Below are 23,983 nucleotides of genomic sequence, written 5' to 3' on the forward strand. Positions count from 1 at the left end.
GAAGCTTAGCTTCACTTCAAAGGCCCGGCTTCTTCACACCCACATGCCGCTCTGCCCCGCTCCGCCCCCTCCCCTGAGTCATCCTGCCTGCCCAGACTTCTCCTCCCCCCTACTTACATCCCGCTTTCACTTGTTAACTTTACCGCTGTCCGGGTGGTTCCATGTTATTTCTTTAACTACCTGCTCGTGACTGCCCGTCCTCGTGCTGGCACTGTGCTTTCCTCTGTGAACTTTAGGACTTCTCCATATAACTGTGGCATTCCAGAAATTCGTCATTGGAACGCAACGTGCAACGCATTGACCCGACGTTGCTCTTTGATTGCGCACCTAGAAACCTTGACGCGCAAACCAGCTTCATTCTCCTTGGCTGACACACCCAGCAGCCTTTACAGACGGACAACAGCGTGTACAACAGCTTTGTGCCAATACTAACGTGCACACCAGCTTTGTGTCCATTTTATGTACACAGCAGCTCCATGCTCTATCGCTCACGCGCACAGCGACGCTGTGTGCACTTTAATGCTCATTCGCTGGCACGCACAGCACATTTGTGCAAGTATTTGCATGTCTACCCTGCAATCCTTTCGCTGATACGCACAGCTTGATTTTAAAATTGTGTGTATAAGTTACAGTTCACTCGCTGATGCACACAGCAACTCCGCGGCGCTGACGCGCACAGTTGGATTTTAAATTGCGTGCCTACTTTACAGTTTACTCACTGATGCGCACAGCAGCTCCATGCTTTCTTGCAGACTCGCACAGCAGTGCCCAGTGCAGACTTTTACGTTCTTTCGCTGACACGCAGAGCACTTTTGTACAAGTATTTGGTCGTCTACCCTGCAATCTTTTCGCTGATACGCACATCTTGATTTTAAAACTGCGTGTCTAGTTTACAGTTCACTCGCTGATGCGCACAGCAACTCTGCTGACGCGTTTAGCTGGATTTTAAATTGCGTGCCTACAGTACAATCGCACAACACTTTAGTACAAGTATTGCGTGTCTACTCTGCAATCTTTTCGCTGATGCGCACAGCAACTCTGAGTGCAGTCTCTTTCAATCGCTGACACACACAGCACGTTCCCATCTAATTGTGTGTATACAGTACAACATATTATATCCTATGTCTTCATTAACAATATAGTGTATCTGTACTGAATATATATCCAGCATTTCAGACTGCATTTCAGAGCTTTTAGAAATGTTTATGGCTTTTTTTTTTTTAAATTCTTTAGCATTGGCTACAGGAAACAAAAATGCTAAAGATTTACAAAAAAAACCCATAAACAATTCTAAAAGCACTAACTCTAATGCTGCGAGACCTATTGCATTTTCAATGCTTGTTGTAATTTGCAATTAGGAAATCGCGAACAGCTATATATAACAGTGTCTCAAACACTGTTTGTGGTTCCTAATGGGTTTCAAATGGACCTGCCTCATCAATATTCATGAGGTAGGTCGCAATTTGCGACCCATTGTGAATGGCTACAATCACTGGGATGTTGGCCTGCTTGGATCAGCAGACCACCAAGGCAGTGATTGCTTTTCAAATAAAGTGATATATTTTTTTTGTAATGCAGTCGGCTTACCTTAAAGGAAAACAGGCTGCATTACAAAAATGAAAATGAAAAGTTTTCTTTTCATTTTTGAGAGTAGGCAGTGGTCCGTGAGACCAGTGCCTGGTCTAAAAAAATGTTTTCACCCACATTCTCAAAGGGGTCCCTTGGGGATCTCTTCCCGTTTGTGAATGGGTTACTGCCTCCTTTAAGGAGTCGGAAAATTATAAATGTTTCACAATTGCATTCTGGCCACAAAACATTCATACATATCAGTGCTTTTCAGTATTAGGAAGGGATGCGCTAAACACACCCCTTCCTAATACCGGATCACAAGAGCAAAATGCTATTTGGTAACAAGTTACCAAGTGGCATTTTGCCTCTCGTACATGGCAAAATGCATTTTACCTGTCGCAAACGTGACTGTACAGATTTATGAAACAGGTTCTGCCCTGTAGAATCCTCCCACGGAAGAAAACAACCGGAGCTATTCACACATAGCTTAGTTTTGGCAATTTTATCACACTGCATAGATTCAACCCTTTGTGCTCTGGGTAAAGCTATGCACCCATTTGTTAATAAGTACTGCACAGGGGAAAAAAGACAGTGTGGCATAAAAGCATGAAGTGTAATAGACAATTTATTACCATTGTTGAGGAAGAAGAGGGGCATCATTCAAGGCTTCACCACTTCCCCTCTCTCAAGTGTAATAGTAAATACAATATTGCACCCTAGGCATCTGCATACATACCACATGCATATGTAAAAAGGTTACTACTACTTTTAGGGGCGCAGTCCCAAATCGAGGTTGCAAAAGGTCTGTATTCAGTGACCACAGGTCAGATGCAGGACACACTATGCTTTTTGTGTGCTTTCTGCATTAAGCACCAACATTTTAAGTCAGAATCAGACATCCCCATAACTAAACTGAAACGATAGTCACATGATCCCCTAGGATCCGAGGTAAGTTGTGTGCATTACATTGTTGTGATGCTCACGAGGATGTAGTCTCAGATGAACCTGGATTTAGAACATATGGTTTCATGGTCACAGAAGTTCCCTGGCATAATGCAATATTGCAACAACAGAGTTCAATTTTCCACCCGGCAGAACTAAAGTCTCATGGGAGAGAGTTTTGTTTTGTGGCTTCCTAATGCTAGCTTTGAACCATCCAATCTTCTGGACAACAATTCTACACTGTTCAAAAAAGTATCGGCAATCAGACGGTAACTCACTGCTTTACTTTAACCAAAACCTCAAGGGCTCGATGGTCACCATTAGAAGGTACAGCAAGAGCCACTCCTACGTCCAAAGTCAATAACCTGAGTCCCAGGGCCAGCTGCCAACCAGAAGCTAGGAGACACGTGCAGCACCTTGAATATATGTACAAGCAAAGCTGCATTCTTACCACAACCCCGGCATGTTCGAAGGCGGCAGTAATACACAGTAGGTCTGATTCACAAATGTCAACATACACTTTTGTTTAAGTTTAAGATTTTTTGCAATTCACAAAGCAATTTTACGAGTAGTATCTTTACTACTCCAGAGTCCCACATGCATGGCGGAGACTCCTCACATAAAAAGATAGGCAATCGTAAAGATACTGGGGAAGATCTACAAGTAAGTGCTGCAGCGCGGCACCACAAGCCCTTTGGCTGCGCCACGCTGCAGCACTTTCAGAGCACAGGAATTCGACATATTTACAATATGTTGTATTCCTGTGCTCTCCCCTGCGCTGGTGCACAAACAGCTGGAATGCGCCGGCGCAGGCACCCTTGCACCATGGTGCAAGGATGCCTGCACCATGGGGATATTGTTTTTGTGCAGGAAGGTGCCCCTTCCTGCGCAAAAACAATCACTACAGGCATTTTTCTCTTTCAATGCTTGCTGTAGAATGCAGCACGCATTGAAAGAGGAAAAAACGAGGAAAAATGAAAACATTTCTCCTCGTTGCACCTGGCTACGCCACCCCTAGGGTGGTGTAGCAGAGTGACACTTTTCCAGGTTTACGATTTCTCGTGAATCTGGAAATGTGTCTGGTTCCATGGGTTTTGTATGGGAACACCCAAAGCAACACCCAAGGAACACCCCCCCCCCCTTTTCACGCAAAGTGCTACATGTAAAGGGGCCATATTTACAAGGAGGGGAAAAGCCACACAGGGTGGCTTTTCCTGTCCTTGTAAATATGGGGCAGAGAAATGCGCTGCCATTGCGTCAGAAAAAGTGACGTACTGGCAGCGCAAGGGGCTTGTAAATCTGCCCCACTATGCGTAAATTAGCTTTGTGAATTGCAAAAAATCGTAAACATAACTTTTGTGAATCATGCCCACAATACAAATCATTGTAAGCTGATTCCCCTGCATTTTTTGCTGACTGCCCCAAGTAATGATTGGCTTGTTCTTAAGAAAATCTGATAAAACACAGATCTAAAAAAAATAACCTACCGCAGGTGCTGTTTCAGCCAATACCAGGGCAGCCAAGCCAAGAAGTATGGAAAGAGGTGCCATTGTGACGGAGGTTGGGGAATTCTGGCATGCCGTTTTCGGGCTCAAAGGTGAATTTATACCCCCTTCCTCTCACATGCGGGTGTTTACCAGTTTGCATTTTCCGCAAGACCTGCTGATTCGAATTATTTACTAAGTACACAAAGAGCAAATGAGTAACCCACACAAATATGGACCTTGCCTAAAGAGATTACCTACCTTGGACTGGTGCATGCTGAAAAATATGTGCCTTCTTATTAAAGCCCAGTTTGGGGTCCCTTTCATGGACCCAGTCAGAATCCACAGAACACATGCACAAAGGCCCCCCTAGCATCCCTGTTCTGTAACTGTGGCAGGCACAAATGAGAAAAGATATATTTTATGCACATTATTGCAACATCCTTTTTTTCCCTGTGGGCCCCCTTAATTCGAATAACATTTCCAACAAAGATACTTTCACATTTTCACAGATAAATTATTCGAAGAAGTGCTCATCTATTTTCACGTGCCCCAGTTGGGTAATCAAAAGGTGGACGTCACCGGGATCATATCGATATAATGATTCATGTTTTATCCTGGCCTTGTTGGCTTGGAAACTAAAGGTTCTAGGCCTGCTCTTCCTATGAGGCTACTGTTCCTGACCACTACCATACCATTAAGAATGCTGACCCGGGCACCTTACCACCCCATCCCCATCTCCCCTTTAGCCTGAAGCCAGCTGCATCATTTCACCAAAATCCTAGCGCTTGTGAACAGTGTCTAATTTACCAAGAGTGCGTAATTAAGGTGATGGCTCTTTCAGACATTGTTAAAACATGGGATCAAACTTCATATTCTATAGCACATTTTTCATTAATTGACAAAACATATATAGGTTGTGTAAGGACGAATAATCAGGTCCATCAGGCCGTTTTCCCTTGCCCTAATGTCTCTCTGCTTTTTTTTTATTTTTCTGGCAACAGTTTGTGTTCATGCGGGATCTCTTGGACAACATGTCAAAGGATGTATTATTTGTGTGGCCTGGTGGCACAACTGGTGCTTAAATCCAATTTTTCTGTGCCCTTCCTGGCTCACTTAGGGATTACAGAAGAGGTCACAGATACCCATGCGGCCTTCCTGTAATATGGATCTTCCAGCATATATTTTGCACCTGCTCAACCCCAAGGGGGTATACTCTCATTTCTTTGGTCACATGGCCCCATGCAAATGAGGAAATGTCCATGCAGCCACATCATGTTACACATTTTGGTGCAGGGGTAAATGGGCCACATGTAGGTGCATTCATTGTGCGCCACAAGTAGTGCACAGCTAGAGTGACTCCTGCGGAAAATCATTAGGATGAGGGTGGTGGGTCCAAGGAACCCACAGGCATCCCCGGGAAGGTGTGTGAAAACACGCACCGACGTCTCTTGAAAATTGAGCCAGGTCTGCTGGCAGTGAAAGACCATGTTGAAGCCCCAAATTTCAAATGGTGGTTGTATCTTTCAAGTATGCGCTCTCCCCAGGCTAACCGTAGACTGTCAGAATAAATGCCTGCACTGGAGAAAGGACATTTACTTTTACATATTTAGGTGCACTGTCCCTTTCTATGTAGGTCGCACAGAATGAGAGTGCAGTCAGGGACAACGCCCCAGTGCTGTGAGATAGGGGAAATGGGGGCCGTCTTCATTGGATCCCTCCTAACATTGTCTTGATGGTGGTAGACCCACTTGACTTACTCTGCACTTGCCCTTGCTAGAGAACGTTTTACAGGTTTGGGGGCAATGGCTTCTCCTTCTAAGTAACAAACTTCTAAGGATAGCATGTACACACAGCTTTACAGAAGAGCAATGTCAGGGTTGACTGCCTCGATCGAATAAAAATAACGAGTCGCCCAATAGACAATTGGGTCTTCAAGCAATACCCTGATCACGGCTGGAGATGTTAAAAGGAATCACATATTTTGGAGAATACAACCAATTGATCGTGAATTTTTATATCACACATTCACAGGAGGTGACTTTCCTATGTCCAGTCACCCATTCACCTAGGTCGGGAGCTGTAGGTTTCCCCCAATATTGCTTGATACAAATCTTGGCCACAGATAGACCTGTTGCCATCTACTGCTTTCTATGGTTGGAAATACGGACAAAATCAGTCATTACATGGAGAACAGCTAATTGTGGTGAGGGGGTTATCTTGAGGCCAAATTGTTGTGTATGGAATACCAATAACCAGACAAGTTTGGGCATTCCCGCAGTATAAGTAATAAATTGCAAGCTGAATGACCACATCTCCAGCAGTCTGAGTAGAGGAAATAGCCTGACCTGTGCAAGTTAAGGGGTGTCCATTAACCATTCCATAATAGTTTAAAGAACAAGAATTTGAGCCAGGCTTATGATAGAGAAGTCATGTGTGGAGAGTATGAAGACACAGTTTTCTTCTGAGTATTCAGTTTCTAGAGTGTTCTGCCGTAATAATCTAGTCCCTGGCCGGTTCTGTCTAGAAAAAAGGCAATCAAAGAGTTCTCCTTACAAAGCTGAAGCCACATCTCTGTAAACAGCGGAAAGGGGGGTATCCAGAAACTCAGGGGCATATTTATAACAAAGTCACAAAGTGCAGCTCAGTAAGTCACCTTGTTGTGCAGTGCTGCGTGACAGTGAGAGGGAAAAAATGCACCACATTCAAAGGAATACAGCGCATTCCTGCCTTTCTCCCTGCCCCTGTTTTGGCTGCCTAGCGCCTTTGCAGGCACTCTTGCACCATGGTGCAAGGGTGCCTGTGTTGCATTCAGGATTGTTTTTGTGCAGGAATCCTGCTATATTTAAATTCAGCCGTAGCTCCTCCGCTGAGGCGTAGGAGAGCCGCCCCACTGCTCTTTGAGAAGTGGAAAAAGGAAAAATAAAATTATAATAGCACAATGTTCTTATCATTTTATTTTTCCGAGGCAGTTTCACGGGGCTAGGCTGTTGTCACAGCCAGCAGGGGGAGGAGTGGTTGGGGCACTTAAGTATGCATGATGGTTTGGTCAGCCGTCTTGCTCTGGCCAAACAGTAGTGCATACTTAGCATGTTCTCCACTGCACTGTAATGCACAGCCTGGGTGGAAAACATGCACAGGCTCTCACTCCCTGTCTGAGCGCCGAACCACAGCGCTCAGACCAATCACAACACTGCTGTCATGCTGGTGTACAAAAGGACCAGGAGCAGATGGTGCAGGTAAGCGTGGTGAGTCCGGCGTGGGTTTGGGGGGAGTCAGCAGACGACGATGAGGGAAAATAACATAAAAAAAGAAAACCACTTACCTTGCCCTCGCCCAATGCCAACTTGGTTATGCGGCAAGCGCAAGGTAAGTGGTTTTCTTTTTTTGAATGTAATTTTCCCTCGTCGTCGTCTGCCAACTCCCCCCCAACACTGCGCTTACCTGCACCAGCCGCTCCTGAAAAGGGCCACCTATGTGAGTGAGAAAGAAATCAAGCAAAATGTCTAAAACAAAAACAAAGAGCAGTGACTCTATGAAATAAAAGAAATCTTCTAAAAATGTGCAATATAAACTGCAAAATGTAAAGGTCTTTAAAGACTAAAATGCCTAAATGTCTAAACCAAAAATGTCTAGTGACTAGCTGTCTCTAATGACAAGCGTGGGGTTGTGTCCTACACTGTGGCCAGGTAGGACAACATCTAAGAGTTTAAAAAGAAAAGACCCGGTCACTGTTTCGTTCTGCCGCTTTTTTTTTTTGAGCAGAATCTCACCCTAAGGTAATTAATCCTTTGGTGCTATATACGCTTTTTTAAAAATAATACAAGTTTCAACACTTTTTTTATGGAAATTTTGAAAAAAGTCTGAGGTTTGTTCGTTGCCGTACAACAGACATATATTTACATTTACTATGAACACTTTTTACAATACAAAAAACGTTAAATTACATTTCTCCATTAAACAATACATTTATCAACAAACATCTTAATCAAACTTCACGGTTGTACCCTACCAACTAGTTCTACCAGGTCTACGTGTTAAGTTTTTCATTTACATTTCATTTAATTTTTCATTACAACGAATGTACCAAAGCCTGGCTTTGGTACATTCGTTGTATATACGAATGCATTTCCCGCAAAAGGCCTTAGTATATTCCCATGAATGCAATGGAATAATAAATGTATACTAAGCTTAAAGCCTTTGCGTGACCAGGTTTAAATTAAATGAAAAACTTAACACGTAGACCTGGTCGAACTAGTGATAGCGGAGGGGTAAAAATGACTATTCCCACTCCAGCAAGTGCAACAGTAGGGAAAGTGTTGGATAGTGGAGGCGTAAAAGTTACTATTCCCACTTCAGCTAGTGCAACAGTAGGGACAGTGTTGGATAGCATAGGGGTATACATTACTATTCCCACTCCTATGAATGCAACAGTAGGGAAAATGTTTGATAGCGGAGGGGTAAAAATTACTGTTTCCACAGAACAAAATTCAAAGTTAAAAACAAACTAAATATCAACTACAATACAAAATATAATTAAAAGAACAAAAACAAAACATTAAAATATAACAATTAACAAAACAGAAAAATATTATAATGTAGCAAAAATCTAAAATTGACAATTTTGTTTTTAATTTAACAATAAATGTACAAAGACATTTTTTTGTAATAGAAATTAATTTTAATCAAAACAATAAAAATTATATAAATGTAATATTTATTTTCCTACCTACCCTATAACACCACACAATTTATGACACACATCTAAATTAAACAAAAAAGTGTATCTATATAATGAACACAATTAATTATCAATTAAACCAATATTAATAATTAAAAAAACACATTTAAAAATTTAAACATTAATGTTCTAACCAAACATTACAGCTATTGAACCTAAATCCCCCCCAAAAATAAAAAATAAATAATTACCAACAATATTGATCAATTAATAAATGAATAATAATGATCAAGTAATGATTAATTAATTTAAACTAAATTACTTTCCGACCCTCTACCCCAATAAACACCAACACACACACCTAAAATATTTACACAATTTCCATAACTAATTTTACATTAATAAAATAATATCAATTAACAACTAATCATTAATTTTAAAAATATTACTTCCCACCATTTACCACTACAAATCCCACAACTTACACATCAAAATTATTAGACAATTGCCAAATTTAAGTTTGAATTAACTAATTAGCATTATTTAACAATTAATTTTTAATTATAAATAAACTACCTCCCACCATATTCCCCTACAAATGCCACCACCAATTTCGTAAAACATGACACAATTAACATAATTACTTAACAATGAATTAACTGATTATTAACAATTAACAAGCACAATATAAATAATTATTAATAAATTAAATCACACAATTAACACTATAAGATAAAATGTATTAAATGTTATATCAAAAATATTAATAAATGTATTAAAATTAAATTACTTCCCACCCTTCTACCCTATCAGCCACAACCCGCTCCTAAAAAAAACACACAATTAACACAACCAATTAATAAATATTGAATACATGATTTTTCACAATTCACAATATTAAATATACAATAAAGAAATAGTAATTAATAAAACATATTATTAAATTAATTATAATTAAATTACTTCCCACCCTACTCCCCTATCAACCCAAAACCCACTCCTAAAATAATGACACAATTAACATAATTACATATTAATTAATAATAATTGACCAAATAATAAATAATACATTTATTTCCACAATTAACAATATAACATATTAAATAAATACATATTAATTAATACAAATATTAATATATTAATTATAATTAAATTACTTCCCACCCTATTCCCCTATTAACCCACAACCAGCGCCAAAAGAAATGACACAATTAACATAACTACCAATTAACTAATCAATAAAAATTGACAGCCAATTTTTTATTAATTAATAATAAATTAATTCCCACAATTAACACTATAAAATCAAAAATAAATAAATACAAATGAATATTCAATTTATTATAATCAAATTACTTCCCACCCTATTCCCCTATAACCCCACAACCCGCTACGGAACTAAAACGCAGAAGTTAATTAAAATAAAATTAATAACTTCTAAAAATGTAACACCTATATTAAACAACAAATGCAAAACTTGTACAAAAAATAGACCACATACATTTAAAATACATACTAAAATACATAACAATAACTAAAAAAACTATATTTTTTACAACTATATTTTTGCAAGAGATATTAATGACTTCAATATTTTAGAAAACAATATTTCTTACCTTAAACTCGATATTCTTGACCATGATATTCGAGATATTATGTATCTCAATATTTTGCACTCGATATTAGTGCAAGTCGACATTTCCAACTCGATATTCTGATTCTTTACCTTTGTAAATATGGTACCCTTTCACACAGTTTTCTACTTGAAAAACATGTGCAATGGATGTTGCTTTGGGTGTTCCACCGCAACACACTATGGGGCTGATTACGATGGCGGGCGGACAAAGTCCGCCCGCCATCGCAGCTGCAATAGGGACCGCCCGCCATAGGTGCAGTGGTCCCGCCAAATGGATTAGGATGGGCCCGCCACTCTGGCGGGTGCATCCTGTATTTTAACATTGTGGCGGGTGGCAGTACCCGCTACAATGTTAAAAAACATGCATCTCATATGCATGTACAACGTGACAGGCACCGCGCGGTGCCTGTCACCTTGTCCATGCCTATGTAGGGGGGTACCATAGGGACCCCTCATCTGCAGCACCCCACCCCCGGGGGCCCGCAAGGGCCCACAAAGGCATTTGCCTATATTTTTGCGCCGCTAAAAAAGACAGGCATCCTAATACCCACGGTAGTGCCTGCACGGCACCGCCACCATAGTCCCATTGTACCTGGTCTTTCCATCCACCGAGGTACCTTTCCCCTTCCCACCGCCATCTTAATTTGGAGGTGGGAATATTCAGGGTGATGATGGGAAGTCTGCCACCGCCGGTCCTCACCTCCGAGGACCGCCGGCCCAGTGGTGGCGGACTTCCCACCATCCTAATGACCCCCTTAGATTTTTGGTACTGCCCCAAATTTACACGGTTCTGTAAATCTGAGGCAGGGCCAACAACTAGCACCACTGAATAGTAGGCATTAGATTGGAGCAATGAGGAGAAATACTTTTATTTCACCTCTTTGTTAGCTCTTTCTGTGCGTGCAGCATTCTGGAGCAAAACGGCATTAAAGATTGCTTATGTGCAGGAAGGCGTCCCTTCCTGTGCAAAACAATTGTTAAATAATGCCGATTTGCTACTTCTATGTGTGCTGCAGAATGCAGCACACATAGAAATAGCAGATCACCATTATTGATTGTTTATGTGCAGGAAGGGACACCTTGCTCCACATCAACAATCATCACTGCAATGGAGGCACCCTTGCACTATGGCACAAGGGTGTCTCTGTAGGCACTGGGCAACTATTTTTAGTGCCAGCACAAGGGAAAACACAGGGGTGTGCTGTATTCTAGTACATAATGCGCATGACTGCGTTATTTAAATGACACAGCACAGTGCTGCAAAATTGCTTGCAGTGCAGCGCTGCGCCATTACCTAGTAAGTATACCCCTTAGTGCAGCCGAATTTTATTATCTGAAAGAAAGTTATATTAAACATTTTGTTTCTAATAAAAATTCATTTTCCACAGGGATACGTGTAGTCCCACAGGGGGCATGCCCAGTCTACCCTGTGTGAATTGATGATAATGCTAGAGATCATTGTTGCCCAATTTAAATTCATCATGCAGGATATGGCACAGCTTGTGGTGATTATTGAAAGAAAACTGGTCCATTTGCTTAATCCAGCAAATGGTATATATCTAATCTGAGGAGTGGAAATAGTGATCAATATTTAGCAGTTTGTGAACAGATTTCAGACTAAAAATAATTGTGTGAAGAAGTATCTTTTGGATAATGGATGGGAGGGAATTGTATTGAGATAGTGGGACTAGACGCTTCTAGTTCTTCAAGATAGCTCTTTCCAGTTTGACACATAAGAAGCGATGCCTATATTGAGAAAAGAAGTAGACCTGCTGATTGAGATGGTATGTCTGGTTATAAGCATCAATATGTAGAAGGCAAAAACTGCCAGCCTGAGTGTGTGGCTATAGTTTACTCAATTTAAGATGCACAGAAGAACTTGATGTAAGCATTGTTCAACAATGTGGTCTTGTGGATCAGCAATGGAAACATGCCAAAGGAATAATTGCATATAGGTGCCACTACCATTTTAATGCCCTATGCCCCCCCTCCCCAATGATAGTTTAAGATGGGACCATCTTGATAAATCATTTTGTAGTTTAACCAACAATGATACAATGTTGTGCTTCAGCATGCTTATGTGGAGGTCCTTGTTGACCAATATGCCCGAGTATTTTAGGCCCTTAGGTAGCCATCTCTTCTAAACATTCCCAATCTGTGCCCTACTGGTTATCAAGGACGTGGGCAATGCCTTGCACTTCTCCTCCGTAATCTTGCAACCAGAGAGCTCCAAGAGGTCCTGTAACAGTTAGATCATTTCATTCAACTAGGTCGACAAAATATCAGGACTCCATCCAGACGGATTTTATGATTCCATAGTAAATGTGCCAGCAACCTCATGCCAGCAACCTCATATGATTGCGGGAGGAGCGACATAGTGAAAAAAAACTCACTTACAAATCATGCACCAAGGAGAGCATCACCTTTCAGAAGCTGTTGGCCTGAATTTTTGCTAAGATCTCCTGGCCAATATTTAGCAGCGAGCTGGGTCAGAAGCTGCTGCTATTTAAGGGGTACTTATCGCCTTTACGGATAAGTATGATTAAATATATTTTGGAAAGAGGTATGTTTTGCAAAGCTGTGACAAAGTAACCAGGTTTTGGCGGGAAGATTGCTATTCTCCATCTTGCAGCATGATGTTTGAAATCGGAAAGCCATTTGGCACTTCATGTGTGCAACTAGGGCGACCTACCGTCTGTAAATTTCACGGACCGTCCGTAATTTGGACCTCACGTCCGTGAGGATCCCTTTTACGGACACCTTTTGTCTGTAATTTTGGGCATTGCAGGGAACAGCACTGTTCCCCTGCATGAAGCCTCAACTCCCTGATGGGGCCACCTCACACTCATCCTCTGAGCACAAGAACAGCCCCAACCTGCCCATTGTCATATTGTATGCAACTGATTGCCACAAACAAAATGACAATGGGCCAGTTGGGGTGTTACAGCATGTGGTAGGCCTCCTCCTGTTACGGACTATGGCAGAGCATTTTGTCAGATGGAAGAATTGTGCAAAAACGCCAATGCTGCTACGTGAGAATCCAGTTCATGAAAAGAAGCTGGTGAAAGAAGTTGAAAAGAAGGGGCTAGAGTTCTTTCACAGTCTCGTCATTTTAGAACTGATGCAGTTTCAATATTGTATTCAACAAAACCATGGTTGCTGCTTTTTTATTATATGCAAATAACAAAGATGGATGTATGGGTGGAAGGGTGGGTGGAAGGGTAGATGGATGGGTAAAAGGGTGGATGGATGAGTGAAAGGGTGGATGATGGGCGAGTGAATGGGTGGATGGATGGGGGAAATGATGGATGGATTGATGACTAGATAAGTGGAAGGGTGAATGGATGGATAGATGAGTGAAAGGGCGGGTGTAAGGATGGATGAGTGAGTGAAAGAGAGGGTAGATGGACAAAAGGATGGATAGATGAGTGAAGGAGTGAAAGGGTGGATGGATGAGAGAAAGGATGGATGGGAGAAAGAATGGATCGATGAGTCAAAGGATGGATGAGAGATAGGGTCAATGGATGGGTGGATGAGTAGATGGATGGGTGGGTGGATGGATGGAAGGAAGGATGGCTAAGTGAAAGGATCAATGGAGAGAGAAAGGGAGGATGGATGGATGACTGAATGGGTGGAAGGGTGAGTGACTGGGTGGATGGACGAGTAAGTGAAAGGATGGCTGAAAGGGTAAATGGCTGGATGGATGGATGGGTGGAAGAGTGGATGGATAAGTGTACGCCACATTCATCGAAGATCACAAAATCCTCGACTCTTCCCAATCGGCTTCAGAAAAAAACACAGTGTGGAAACTGCCCTCTTCGCCACAACTGACAACATCCTCACCCTACTGGACAAAGGAGAAACAGGAGCCCTCATCCCCCTCGACCTCTCAGCGGCGTTCAACGCAGTCTCTCACTGCACCCTAATACGCAGACTCTGCGACGCATGGATCCAAAACAAAGCCCTCGACTAGATCCGCTCCTTCCTCTCCAACAGAACGCAGCGGGTCAGACTCCCCTGTCCTCTCGGACCCTACACCAACTACCTGCGGAGTCCCCCAGGGTCCTCCCTCAGCCCTATGCTCTTCAACGTCTACATGGCTCTGCTCGCCCCCATTGTCAGAACCTCAACATTGTGTCATACGCAGACGACACCCAACTCCTCCTCTCCCTATCCAACAAACCCAACACCGCCAGACACAACTTTCGAGAAGGTATGGAAGCCGTCACCAAATGGATGAAAAACAGCTGCCTACAACTAAACACCAACAAAATGGAAATACTCATCATAGGCCCAAACTCCGATGCCTTGAACAACACCCGGTGCCCCCCCCCCGCCCTCGGAAGCCTGCCCACCCCCACGGACCACGCAGCAACCTGGGAATCATCCTGAACTCAGAGCTCAAAATGGACTGCCAGATCAACTCCGTCTCGTTCTCCTGCTTCCACACCCTCCAGCTCCTACGTAAGACCTTCACATGGATCCCCCTCGAACACAGAAAGACCGTCACTCAAGCCCTGGTCACCAGCAGACTCGACTACGGCAAACCCCTCTATGCCGTAATAAACAAAAACCTCACCCGCAAGCTACAGAACATTCAAAACGCCGCCGCAAGACTGGTCCTCGACCTGCCAAGACACTGCCACATCTCCCAGCACCTGCGCACACTCCACTGGCTTGAAGCTAGAGTCACCTTCAAGATGCTCAGCCACGCTCACAAGGTCCTCCACGACACTGGTCCAGCATACCTGAACAGTTGACTCAAATTCCACGCACCCTAAAAGGCCCTACGATCAGCCCAACTCTCCTACGCCGTGGTCCCCCACACCAGAAAGACCAGATCGGGAGGTCGATCCTTCTCCTTCCTCGCGGCCAAAGCCTGGAACGACCTTCCGCTCCACCTCAGACAGACAACATCGCTCCCCATCTGCGCCAGAAACCTCAAAACCTGGCTCTTCGACAGACCCCCCTCCTTGATGGACTGGAACCTGCGAACCCCTCCCCCCCATCCCCCCGCGCCTTTAGACCCTTATGGGTGAGTAGTTGCGCTTAACAAACACATGATTGATTGATTGATTGACGGATAGGGAGAAAGGGTGGATGGATAATGGATGGATGTGTGAAAGGGAGGATGGAGGGATGGATGAGTGAAATGATGGATGGAAGGATACATGATGGATAGGTTTGCAAATGGTTGAATATGTTTGGATATGGATGGGCTTATATACCATTGCGCAACCTCCTCTGATGTGTCTGTAAAACGTACCCATTGTCGGAAGTTTTGTCCTGAATTTTGACTTGCTGTCTTGGATTTTTGTCCTGAATTTTGACCCTTTGTCCTGAATTCTAACACTCACCGTCCTGAATTTGCACCCATGCCAGTTGGTCAGCCAAGCATGAACCCTTCTACCATTATTGCATATCTGTCTTGTGTTTTTCACTTCTTTTCTGGAGTGCTTTCTCATTATAAATTATCTAGTTACCACAAAGGTTTTATACTTTGTGGTAATGAAACAGGAAACAGGAGTTGTCTTGAGTAGATTTAATATGAGGTTACATGGAAGAGGAGCTAGCTTGGAAGCAGCCAGCTCCAACAGACACCAACTCAAGAGTCAATCACATACATTCTAATGTAACTAAGGAGCATTAGAACATTCTAAAAGAAGCTAAGACATTACCATTACCAACTAACAAGAGAAGGACATACTAAAACTGAGTAAACCATTAATTGGAGGAATAACCAAACAGATTACTACATTACCTTCCCTACTTCTGACAATTTTTTTTTTAAAACAAGAGAAAGATCAAAATTAAACTCTATACCTTGCAGGTTTAACAATGACACAGGAACTCCTCCTGGCATTCCCTGGGACAGATTCTGTTTTGACAGAAGAGTAACTATCTTGCATGGAGGCTAAATACAGAGCAGAACATTGAACTTTGGCAACCTTGCTTAGGTTCCATTAAAACCCCCCTTTGACTTGAACAGCATTACCCACAATCTTAATCACCTTGACCGGTGGACCAAATTTACTTTCACCTTTGTTGACATGCACAGACTTCTTCATTTTAACAGTATCCCCAACCTTGAGGATTGTGGTCTTCAAACCTCTCTTAGAGTCAAAACAAGCTTTTTGCTTAGCTTGAGTGGAGGAAACATTACCTTTCACAATAGACATCAATTTCAAGGCATCTGTCTCCGCATAACCCACTTGAACATCCACCATGGACGAAAAGATGTATTAGGCTTTCTTCCTCTCATCAATTCAAAAGAAGACACTTTGGTGGATGAATGTGGGGTGGTTCTATAAAACCATATCATGCTGTTAAGGGATTTAACAATATCATGATTGCCAGCTTTGGCCCATTTTATCAGTCCCCAACCACTCGATTCATCCTTTCAACAAGTCCATTCCCTTGAGGATGATAAAGGGACCTTTTTACATGTCTTACACCAGAAACAGACAAAACAGATTTCAAATCTTTACTGACAAACTGTTTCGCATTGTCTGTAACAAGTATTTCTGGAAACCCTTCCCTAAACCAGACCTCGCTTAAAAATTCCATAACACTTTTAGTGTCCGCCTCCTTGACAAGCTTGTACTCAGGCCACTTGGGGCCATATGTATCAAAATCGGATTTTGCAAATCTCAAATTGCAATTTCTTGCAAATCGCTATTTGAGAATCGCAAAACCCGATGTAAATAAAAGTCTGCTAATATTTAGCGATTCTCAAAAATTTGCAGAAAACAAATGCGAATACCTAAATTGCGATTCCTTAATTGCGACTTCGCAAATAAGGAATCGCAAATCTGATAATCGGCAATTCAGGTGCAGCTTGATGACATCACAACCAGGAAGTGTGACTGCCCTTGCTGCACCTGATTGCCAGCAGCTGAGTGAGAGGCTGGGAAGAGAGCTGAGCCACTTGTGCACTGCATCTAAGTGAAGGAGACATGGACTCACAGGAGAAGCAGCAGGAGGAGAATGCCAGAAAAAGAAAACAAAAGTTCAGTGAAAAGGGAGCAGGAGGTGCTCATCTGAGAAATGGTGGTGAGCCATGAGCTCCTGTTTGGCAAACAATCACTGCATGTGCCAGAGGCACGCAAAAGTAAAATCTGGGCAGTCATACAGGAGAAGGTTATTGCCATCGGCGTGACCCACCGCACCGTTAAAGACCTCAGGAAAAGGTGGTACGATATGCGCAAGGGATCCAAAGAAAAGGTGGCTACAAGGCTGGCTGAAGCAAGGAAGACCGGTGGTGGGACGTCCACTGCTACAGATTCTATGCCTTTGCAGGAGTTGGTTGAGGGCACCCTGCTGCCTGAAAGTGTCAGTGGCGCAGCTGACCTGGACAGCTCCGACCCCCAAGACACCAGACAAGGTAAGAAGTATGCTAACACTCCTCTGATACATAACCACATCACCCACACACCCAGGAAAGACCCAGGCACCAAACATGAATGCAACTCCAGTGCATGCACACTAAAACACACACCAATGCATTATGGGAGTTGTAGTCACATGCACCAAACAGTGGAGCAATGACACCCAGAAAGGTGCAATCAGAATGTGTGTATTAGGAAAGGCAAAAAACAGACAGGTAGGACCCATATAAATCCAAACCTAAATATTTATTGCATAACCAATGCGAGGCAGGACACCAAATTATTGTGTGAATTTGCATTCACAGCACCACCTCAAACACAGGAACCTATGGCAGGAGGGTAGGATGCATCCCACACAGAAGAACAGTCAGGGCAAGATGAGCAGGAGGAAGGAAGCCCAGTAATCCCGGTGACACGCCGATGGCGCATCATAGTACCACCACTGCCACCACTGGAGGTAGATCCAATGTACACAAGTGGAGAGGATCAGCAAGTCCAGGGCCAGCGTGCCTCACATCACACAGCACAGTCCCCTGCCCGTCCTACTACAGGAATGTCGTCCAGGCACAGGGTTCGGCTGCCCATCAGCACTGCTGATGTAGGGGACGGCACAGTATTTGCAGGGCTTGAAGGAAACATGCTCCAGGCACAGCACCTGCAAGCAAAGGCAATGAAATCAATACAGAGCCAATTTTCAGCGCACAATAACAACATGACCCAAATTAGGGAGGGCTTTATGGCCATGACTGGTGCTCCGGAAGCAATGTGCGCAGAGATGCGGCGAGACCGTGCAGCCAGGTGCAGGTAGAGACATCGCTTCCACAACCGCCTGGAAATTTACACAAAGGCTGTAAACCGGCTGTCCACTGCCACGTCAGTGCTGGCACGTCGCTGTGTCAGCATGCAGCATGGGATGGAACACTGCTGCCAGGATGTAGCCAGGGGCCTGGTGCAGGTTACACATGCTGTGGACAAGCTGCAAACAGCGGCCATAGGTGGCACAGGACCCCTCAGCTCAATGGAGGATGATGGGCAATCCAGCAGGAGCAGCATCACTCCCCCCATCCCACAGGACAGACGTCATAGTGCGCGTCAGGGGAGATCAGCCGATGCCTCAGGGTAGGGCAGTGGGCACCCTGAACGAGGGGGGACAAGCCGCGAACGCCGACGGTGAAGAGCCATGAGTGGCACATGGCAATGGGTGAGCTAACCCATTTAATCTTGACTCATGTTTGTTAATAAGACTTGCAATGTACGTTGAACATGTGCAAGCAATTTGGACTAAAATAGTGTGCACGTCAGGTTGTGTGACGGAAACATTCCTGCACTGAAGGAAATAAAAACACAGTTTTGCACCAATCTGAAGCATTGTGTCATCATTACTCACCTAGAAATAGTTCTGCATGATCTCATCTCGCCTCTGGCGGCCGGCAGCCGCACCAACACCACCGGCTGGCCAGCATCTTGGAGCTGGCCCCTCCTCATCTGATGAGTCTGAATCTGTGACCTCCACTGGGGTGCCTTTCCTGGTGGCGATGTTGTGTAGCATGGTACACGCGACCACGATTTTGCAACATATCTGGGCTGTACTGTAGTGCTCCTTCACTCTTATGTAGGCAGTGGAAACGGCTCTTGAGTAGTCCAAATGTCCTCTCAATGGAACTGCGGGTGGCTCTGTGGGCACTGTTGTACCTCTGCTCTCCAGCTGTGGCTGGATTCAGATACAGAGTCAGGATGAAGTCACAGACAGCATACACACTGTCACCTGCAGGATGAGAAGAATCAGGTTAAACACTGTCCTGCCACTGCTGTGCTTTACTGGTGTGTCCTTGTGACCAATGCATTTACCTAGTAGGTAGACCTCACCAAACTCCCCATTTGTGAGTCGTCAGTGAATACCACTGTGGCGAAAGATGAATGAGTCGTGAGTGCTGCCTGGGTATTTCGCAACTATGTCAGTGATGATATGTTTGGCATTGAACACTACCTGTATGTTCAGGGAATGGTAGGACTTGTGATTCCTGAACACATACTCATTCTGTGAGGGGGGGCTATAGAGACATGGGTCCCATCTATGCAGCCAATTACGTGGGGGAATTGTGCTATCTGGTAGAACTTCTTCTTGGTCTGGTCTAGGGCCTGTTGTGTGCTGGGTAATTGGATGTGGCGATGCAGCCTCTGTACCATTGCATCAAGGAAAGCGTGAAGAAGCACAACAGTGCACTCTGAGAGACCCCTCTTGCTGTGGCCATCACCCCCTGAAAACTCCCTGATGCCAGTAAGTGCAGTGAGCACAAGACATGTCCATGGGTGGGGATGGTGTGTGTCCTGCGTGTGGGGTGTTCTAGTATGGGTTGAGCTCCGCTATTAGGTTCAGGATGCTGCCTTCATCCAGACTGTAGTTCACATGGATCCCCTCCACAGTCTGCTGGAACAGTGTAATGCGAGCTCTGAAGATCTTTTCCTGGTGTCTCCTCTGTGCAGCAGCTCTGATTTGCAGCCTCTTGGCTATCACATACAGCCCAGCCATTGTGGAAAAGCCCTGTGGCATTGTGGACCTCTTTAAATAGGTTGCACCTGGTTACCACCTGCTCAGACTTGGTGGTATTTGCGATTAGCAAAATAGCGAATTTCGTGAAATCGCAAATTGCGATTTTTTCATGCATCTCATTTTGCGAATTCGCAATTTGAGAACTCCTTAATTGCAATTTTTGCAATTGGGGTGTCGCAGATTGCGAGTCCGCAAAAATATTCACAGAATCTATGCCTCGCAAAATTGCTAATCTCTAATTTTGCGATCAGGAACTTTGCGCTCAGGATTCTCTGTTTTGCGATCGCAAACACCATTTATTTTGGGATTCGCAGTGTTTGCGATCACAAACCAGCTTCATACATAAGGCCCTTAGAGGCATAATCAACGAGAACCAAATTAAATCTCGAATTACCACTAAGCGTATTATAAGGTCCCATGACATCCACACCCAGTTTCACCCAAGGATGGTATGGACACTCAACAGGTATAAGAGGAGGAACAGAAACTTTAAGTGATTTGCCAGATGACCTGCAAATACAACAATCCATTACAAACTCATTAATCTCTGAATCCATTCCCGGCCACCAAAAGGTGTCAAGAATACGACGCTTGGCTTCCATAGTGGTCCTCCCTAAACCGAATACGCCACCCATGGATTGTAGCTCATACAGACCGATCTCGTTAATTAGCTCAGAGGCCAAGGTGCTAGCCAAGCTCCTGGCAACACGGCTCCTCATGGTACTTCTCTCACTGATTCACGCTGACCAGTCGGGATTCCTCCCAGACCGCAACACGGCCCTGAATCTCCGTAGGGTCAAAAACGTACTAGGCAGGGTGCCATATATCCAAGAGGGGGCCGCAATCCTTTCACACGACGCCACGATGCAATTTGATTCAATCGAATGGACGTATCTATTTGCTGTCCTCACACGATTCGGCTTTGGCCCTAAATTCATTCATTGGGTTAGGCTGTTGTACAGCGACCTACTGGGACAAATACGAGTCAATGGCCATACCTCCCGGCAATTTCCACTGCACAGGGGGACCAGACAGGGCTGCCCCCTGTCGCCGTTGTTGTTCGCCCTCACTTTGGAACCATTAGCTCACTGGGTCTGTACAGATGCCTCTATTCGGGGCCTTAAATGGAATGATGACATAACTGACAAAATCTCCCTCTAAGCAGACGATATCTTAGTCTACATGGCATCCCCGACCACCTCCATCAACAGCCTCTTTCATGCTGTTATGAATTTTGGGAAATATTCTGGCTACGCCCTCAACTGGTCAAAGTCGGTCCTATACATGTTACATTGCCCCCCACCTATCCTGCCCCGGGGCTACTCTATTCCCTTGGCACAGGACGGTTTTAAATGCCTTGGGATTTTTGTCACTCCGGACCCGAAAATCTTTTACGACCGTAATTTAAAAGGCCCGCTGCAGCAACTGCACGAGGATGTTTCTCATTGGAGGTCACTGCCTCTGTCCCTCCCTGGTAGAGCCGCCCTGTTCAAAATGTTGCCACATCCGCGCTTCTTATACGCCTTCCAGAACTTCCCCTTTCCTATTACAGATTCATTCTTCAACACACTGGAGGGGGAATTGCGCTTACTGCTGTGGGATGGGAAAGGTCCACGTATTGCTCTACGTAAGCTCACCAAGGGGTGGTACGACGGTGGCATTGCTCTGCCCGACATGCGTCTGTACTATTGGGCGTCCCAGCTAGTGGCCACAAATTCCTGGATCCATGGGTCACCCACAAACCCGGCCTTCCATTTGGAGAGATACCAGACTGGACCTGAGGGGTATTTGGGGGCACTCTACAGTAGACCCGCCCGTAATCGCTATATAGGTCCAATGTGCCACACAACGGCCATTTGGCACCGGGCCACTAAGAGCCTGGGCTGGGCCAACAGATTCACCAAAGCCACTCCTCTCTGGTCCTCTCAGACCCTTGGCTCCCTTTGCTTCCACTTGGGCTTTGACAAATGGGACACCATCGGTATATCCGCGCTGGGAGACTTACTACATAAGGGGGCACTCCTATCCTTCTCTGACTTACAACAGAAACATTCACTCTCACAAGGGGAGGCCTTCCGATATCTCCGTTTCAAACATGCTATCCTTACAAATGTACGTGACCTCTCTTCCCTCCCCGAGGCATCGCCCCTTGAGGATAGGTTACTCTCTGAACCCTCCTAAAGAAGGCCATCTCCTGCAGCTACCGCAAACTCTGTAATAATTTGCCTGACTCCTTTCAGGACCTTAGCGACAAGTGGGAGAGGGAGGTGGACCACTTGGAGGATGAGGAATGGCAAACGGCGCTGATGTCCCACGGGAATCGGCAATTAGTCACCGTTTCCGTTTGATACAGCTCAAAATCTTACATAGGACATACATGTCAGGTCCCCTACTGGCCAAACTTGGTAGATGCCCAACCGACCTATGCTTACGGGGGTGCGGCCTGACTGGTACCTTCTATCACACCCTGTGGGACTGCCCCATAATTCAAATCCTATGGACCAGGGCGACCAACAAACTGGCGGAGGCGCTGGGGAAACAGATCCCAATGACATCTAGGGGAGGTCTCCTCAATATATGGGGGGCGACAGACTTGACGGAGATAGAACACCAATGGCTGGCCCTGGGATGTCTCCTTATAAAACGTTCGATAGCGATGAAGTGGGGTGCTCCGGACCGTCCGTTAGTGGTGGAATGGACGGCGGAGATGGATAGGGCTATGGTTGCTGAAAAAAATGTTTACAAACTCAGAGGGTGCCCCAAAAAATTGGATAAAAACTGGGGAAAATGGAATGCATACAGGGGCGAGATTTGTAGCTCCCCTACCACAGATGTGGCAATGGATAGGTCGAGACCCCTACACCAAGACCCCAACTGAAATAACCTGGCTGTCATTCCTTTGTATATTATACTTTTCTATGTCATTGTATTATGTAGTGCTGATTGTATTTTGATTTTCAGGGGGGACCTACCACCGAGTCCTCAATGGATATGATTACTATGCTTTTACGACTGTACTGTGACACATTCTATGCTTGGTGTTAAAGTATCGCTGATTGTGCTCTGAATTTTTTGTTTTTTCCTCAATAAAATTTTAATTTAATAAAAAAAGAATGCAACGCTTGGTAAAGGAAGAAACTAAATGTCCCTCATGAGCTCTAACAATAATCCCTTTCCTGAAAGCATGTGGAGGAAGTTTGTCATTGCTTAGCAAAATCCCATTTTCCATTGAAATTTCATTCTCAATTTTAGAAAATGGTTGCAGTGAGCGAGGCAACACTTTCTCTCTTGGCCACCCGTTTCTAACCAGATTACTAACTTTTTGAAGTATACACTCATTGCAAAATGCTTATCTCCATTCATCTTCAGAACAAAACTTGAGCTCAGGAATGTCCACTCCTGCAATGAGACAATCCTCACAACCCTCTTCAATAAGATCAGAAAGGGAAACTTCATCATCATGAATATCAGTGGGAGTAAAATGAGAAAGAAAATCTGCCCTCCAATTCTTACCACCGGAGATGTGTCTGATATCAAATTGATATTGGAGTAACTTCGTGACCATTATCATGATTCTGGGTGTGCCACACTTACTCAAACTCCCACCCAAGATATTGACAAGAGGCTTGTTATTTGTTTGGAGTAAGGAGACCTTAGTACTTTAGATTCAAACCCAATAGTTATTTTAACTCCATCCTCCACTTGTGTCAGAGTAGCACCCAGGCTTATTTG

The 23,983-nt window shown here is 44.2% G+C and overlaps 1 protein-coding gene across 2 annotated transcripts in view; it reads right to left on the reverse strand.

The window, feature by feature from the left end:
- LOC144828840 (transthyretin-like) overlaps positions 1–23,983 on the reverse strand; it is a 191,207-nt gene that overhangs the window by 38,881 nt on the left and 128,343 nt on the right. Inside the window, exon 1 of one of the 2 annotated variants that reach the window (XM_078687376.1) lies at positions 3,999–4,148. The exons of the other annotated variant lie outside the window; for it this stretch is intronic. Coding sequence (XP_078543502.1) covers positions 3,999–4,061 — 63 coding nt within the window. The 5' untranslated portion in view covers positions 4,062–4,148. Of the gene's footprint in view, positions 1–3,998; positions 4,149–23,983 lie in introns of those variants that run through there. 2 annotated transcript variants of the gene reach the window in all.

Source organism: Lissotriton helveticus, chromosome 4_1, assembly GCF_964261635.1.
Source record: "Lissotriton helveticus chromosome 4_1, aLisHel1.1, whole genome shotgun sequence".
Classification (NCBI taxonomy): domain Eukaryota; kingdom Metazoa; phylum Chordata; class Amphibia; order Caudata; family Salamandridae; genus Lissotriton; species Lissotriton helveticus.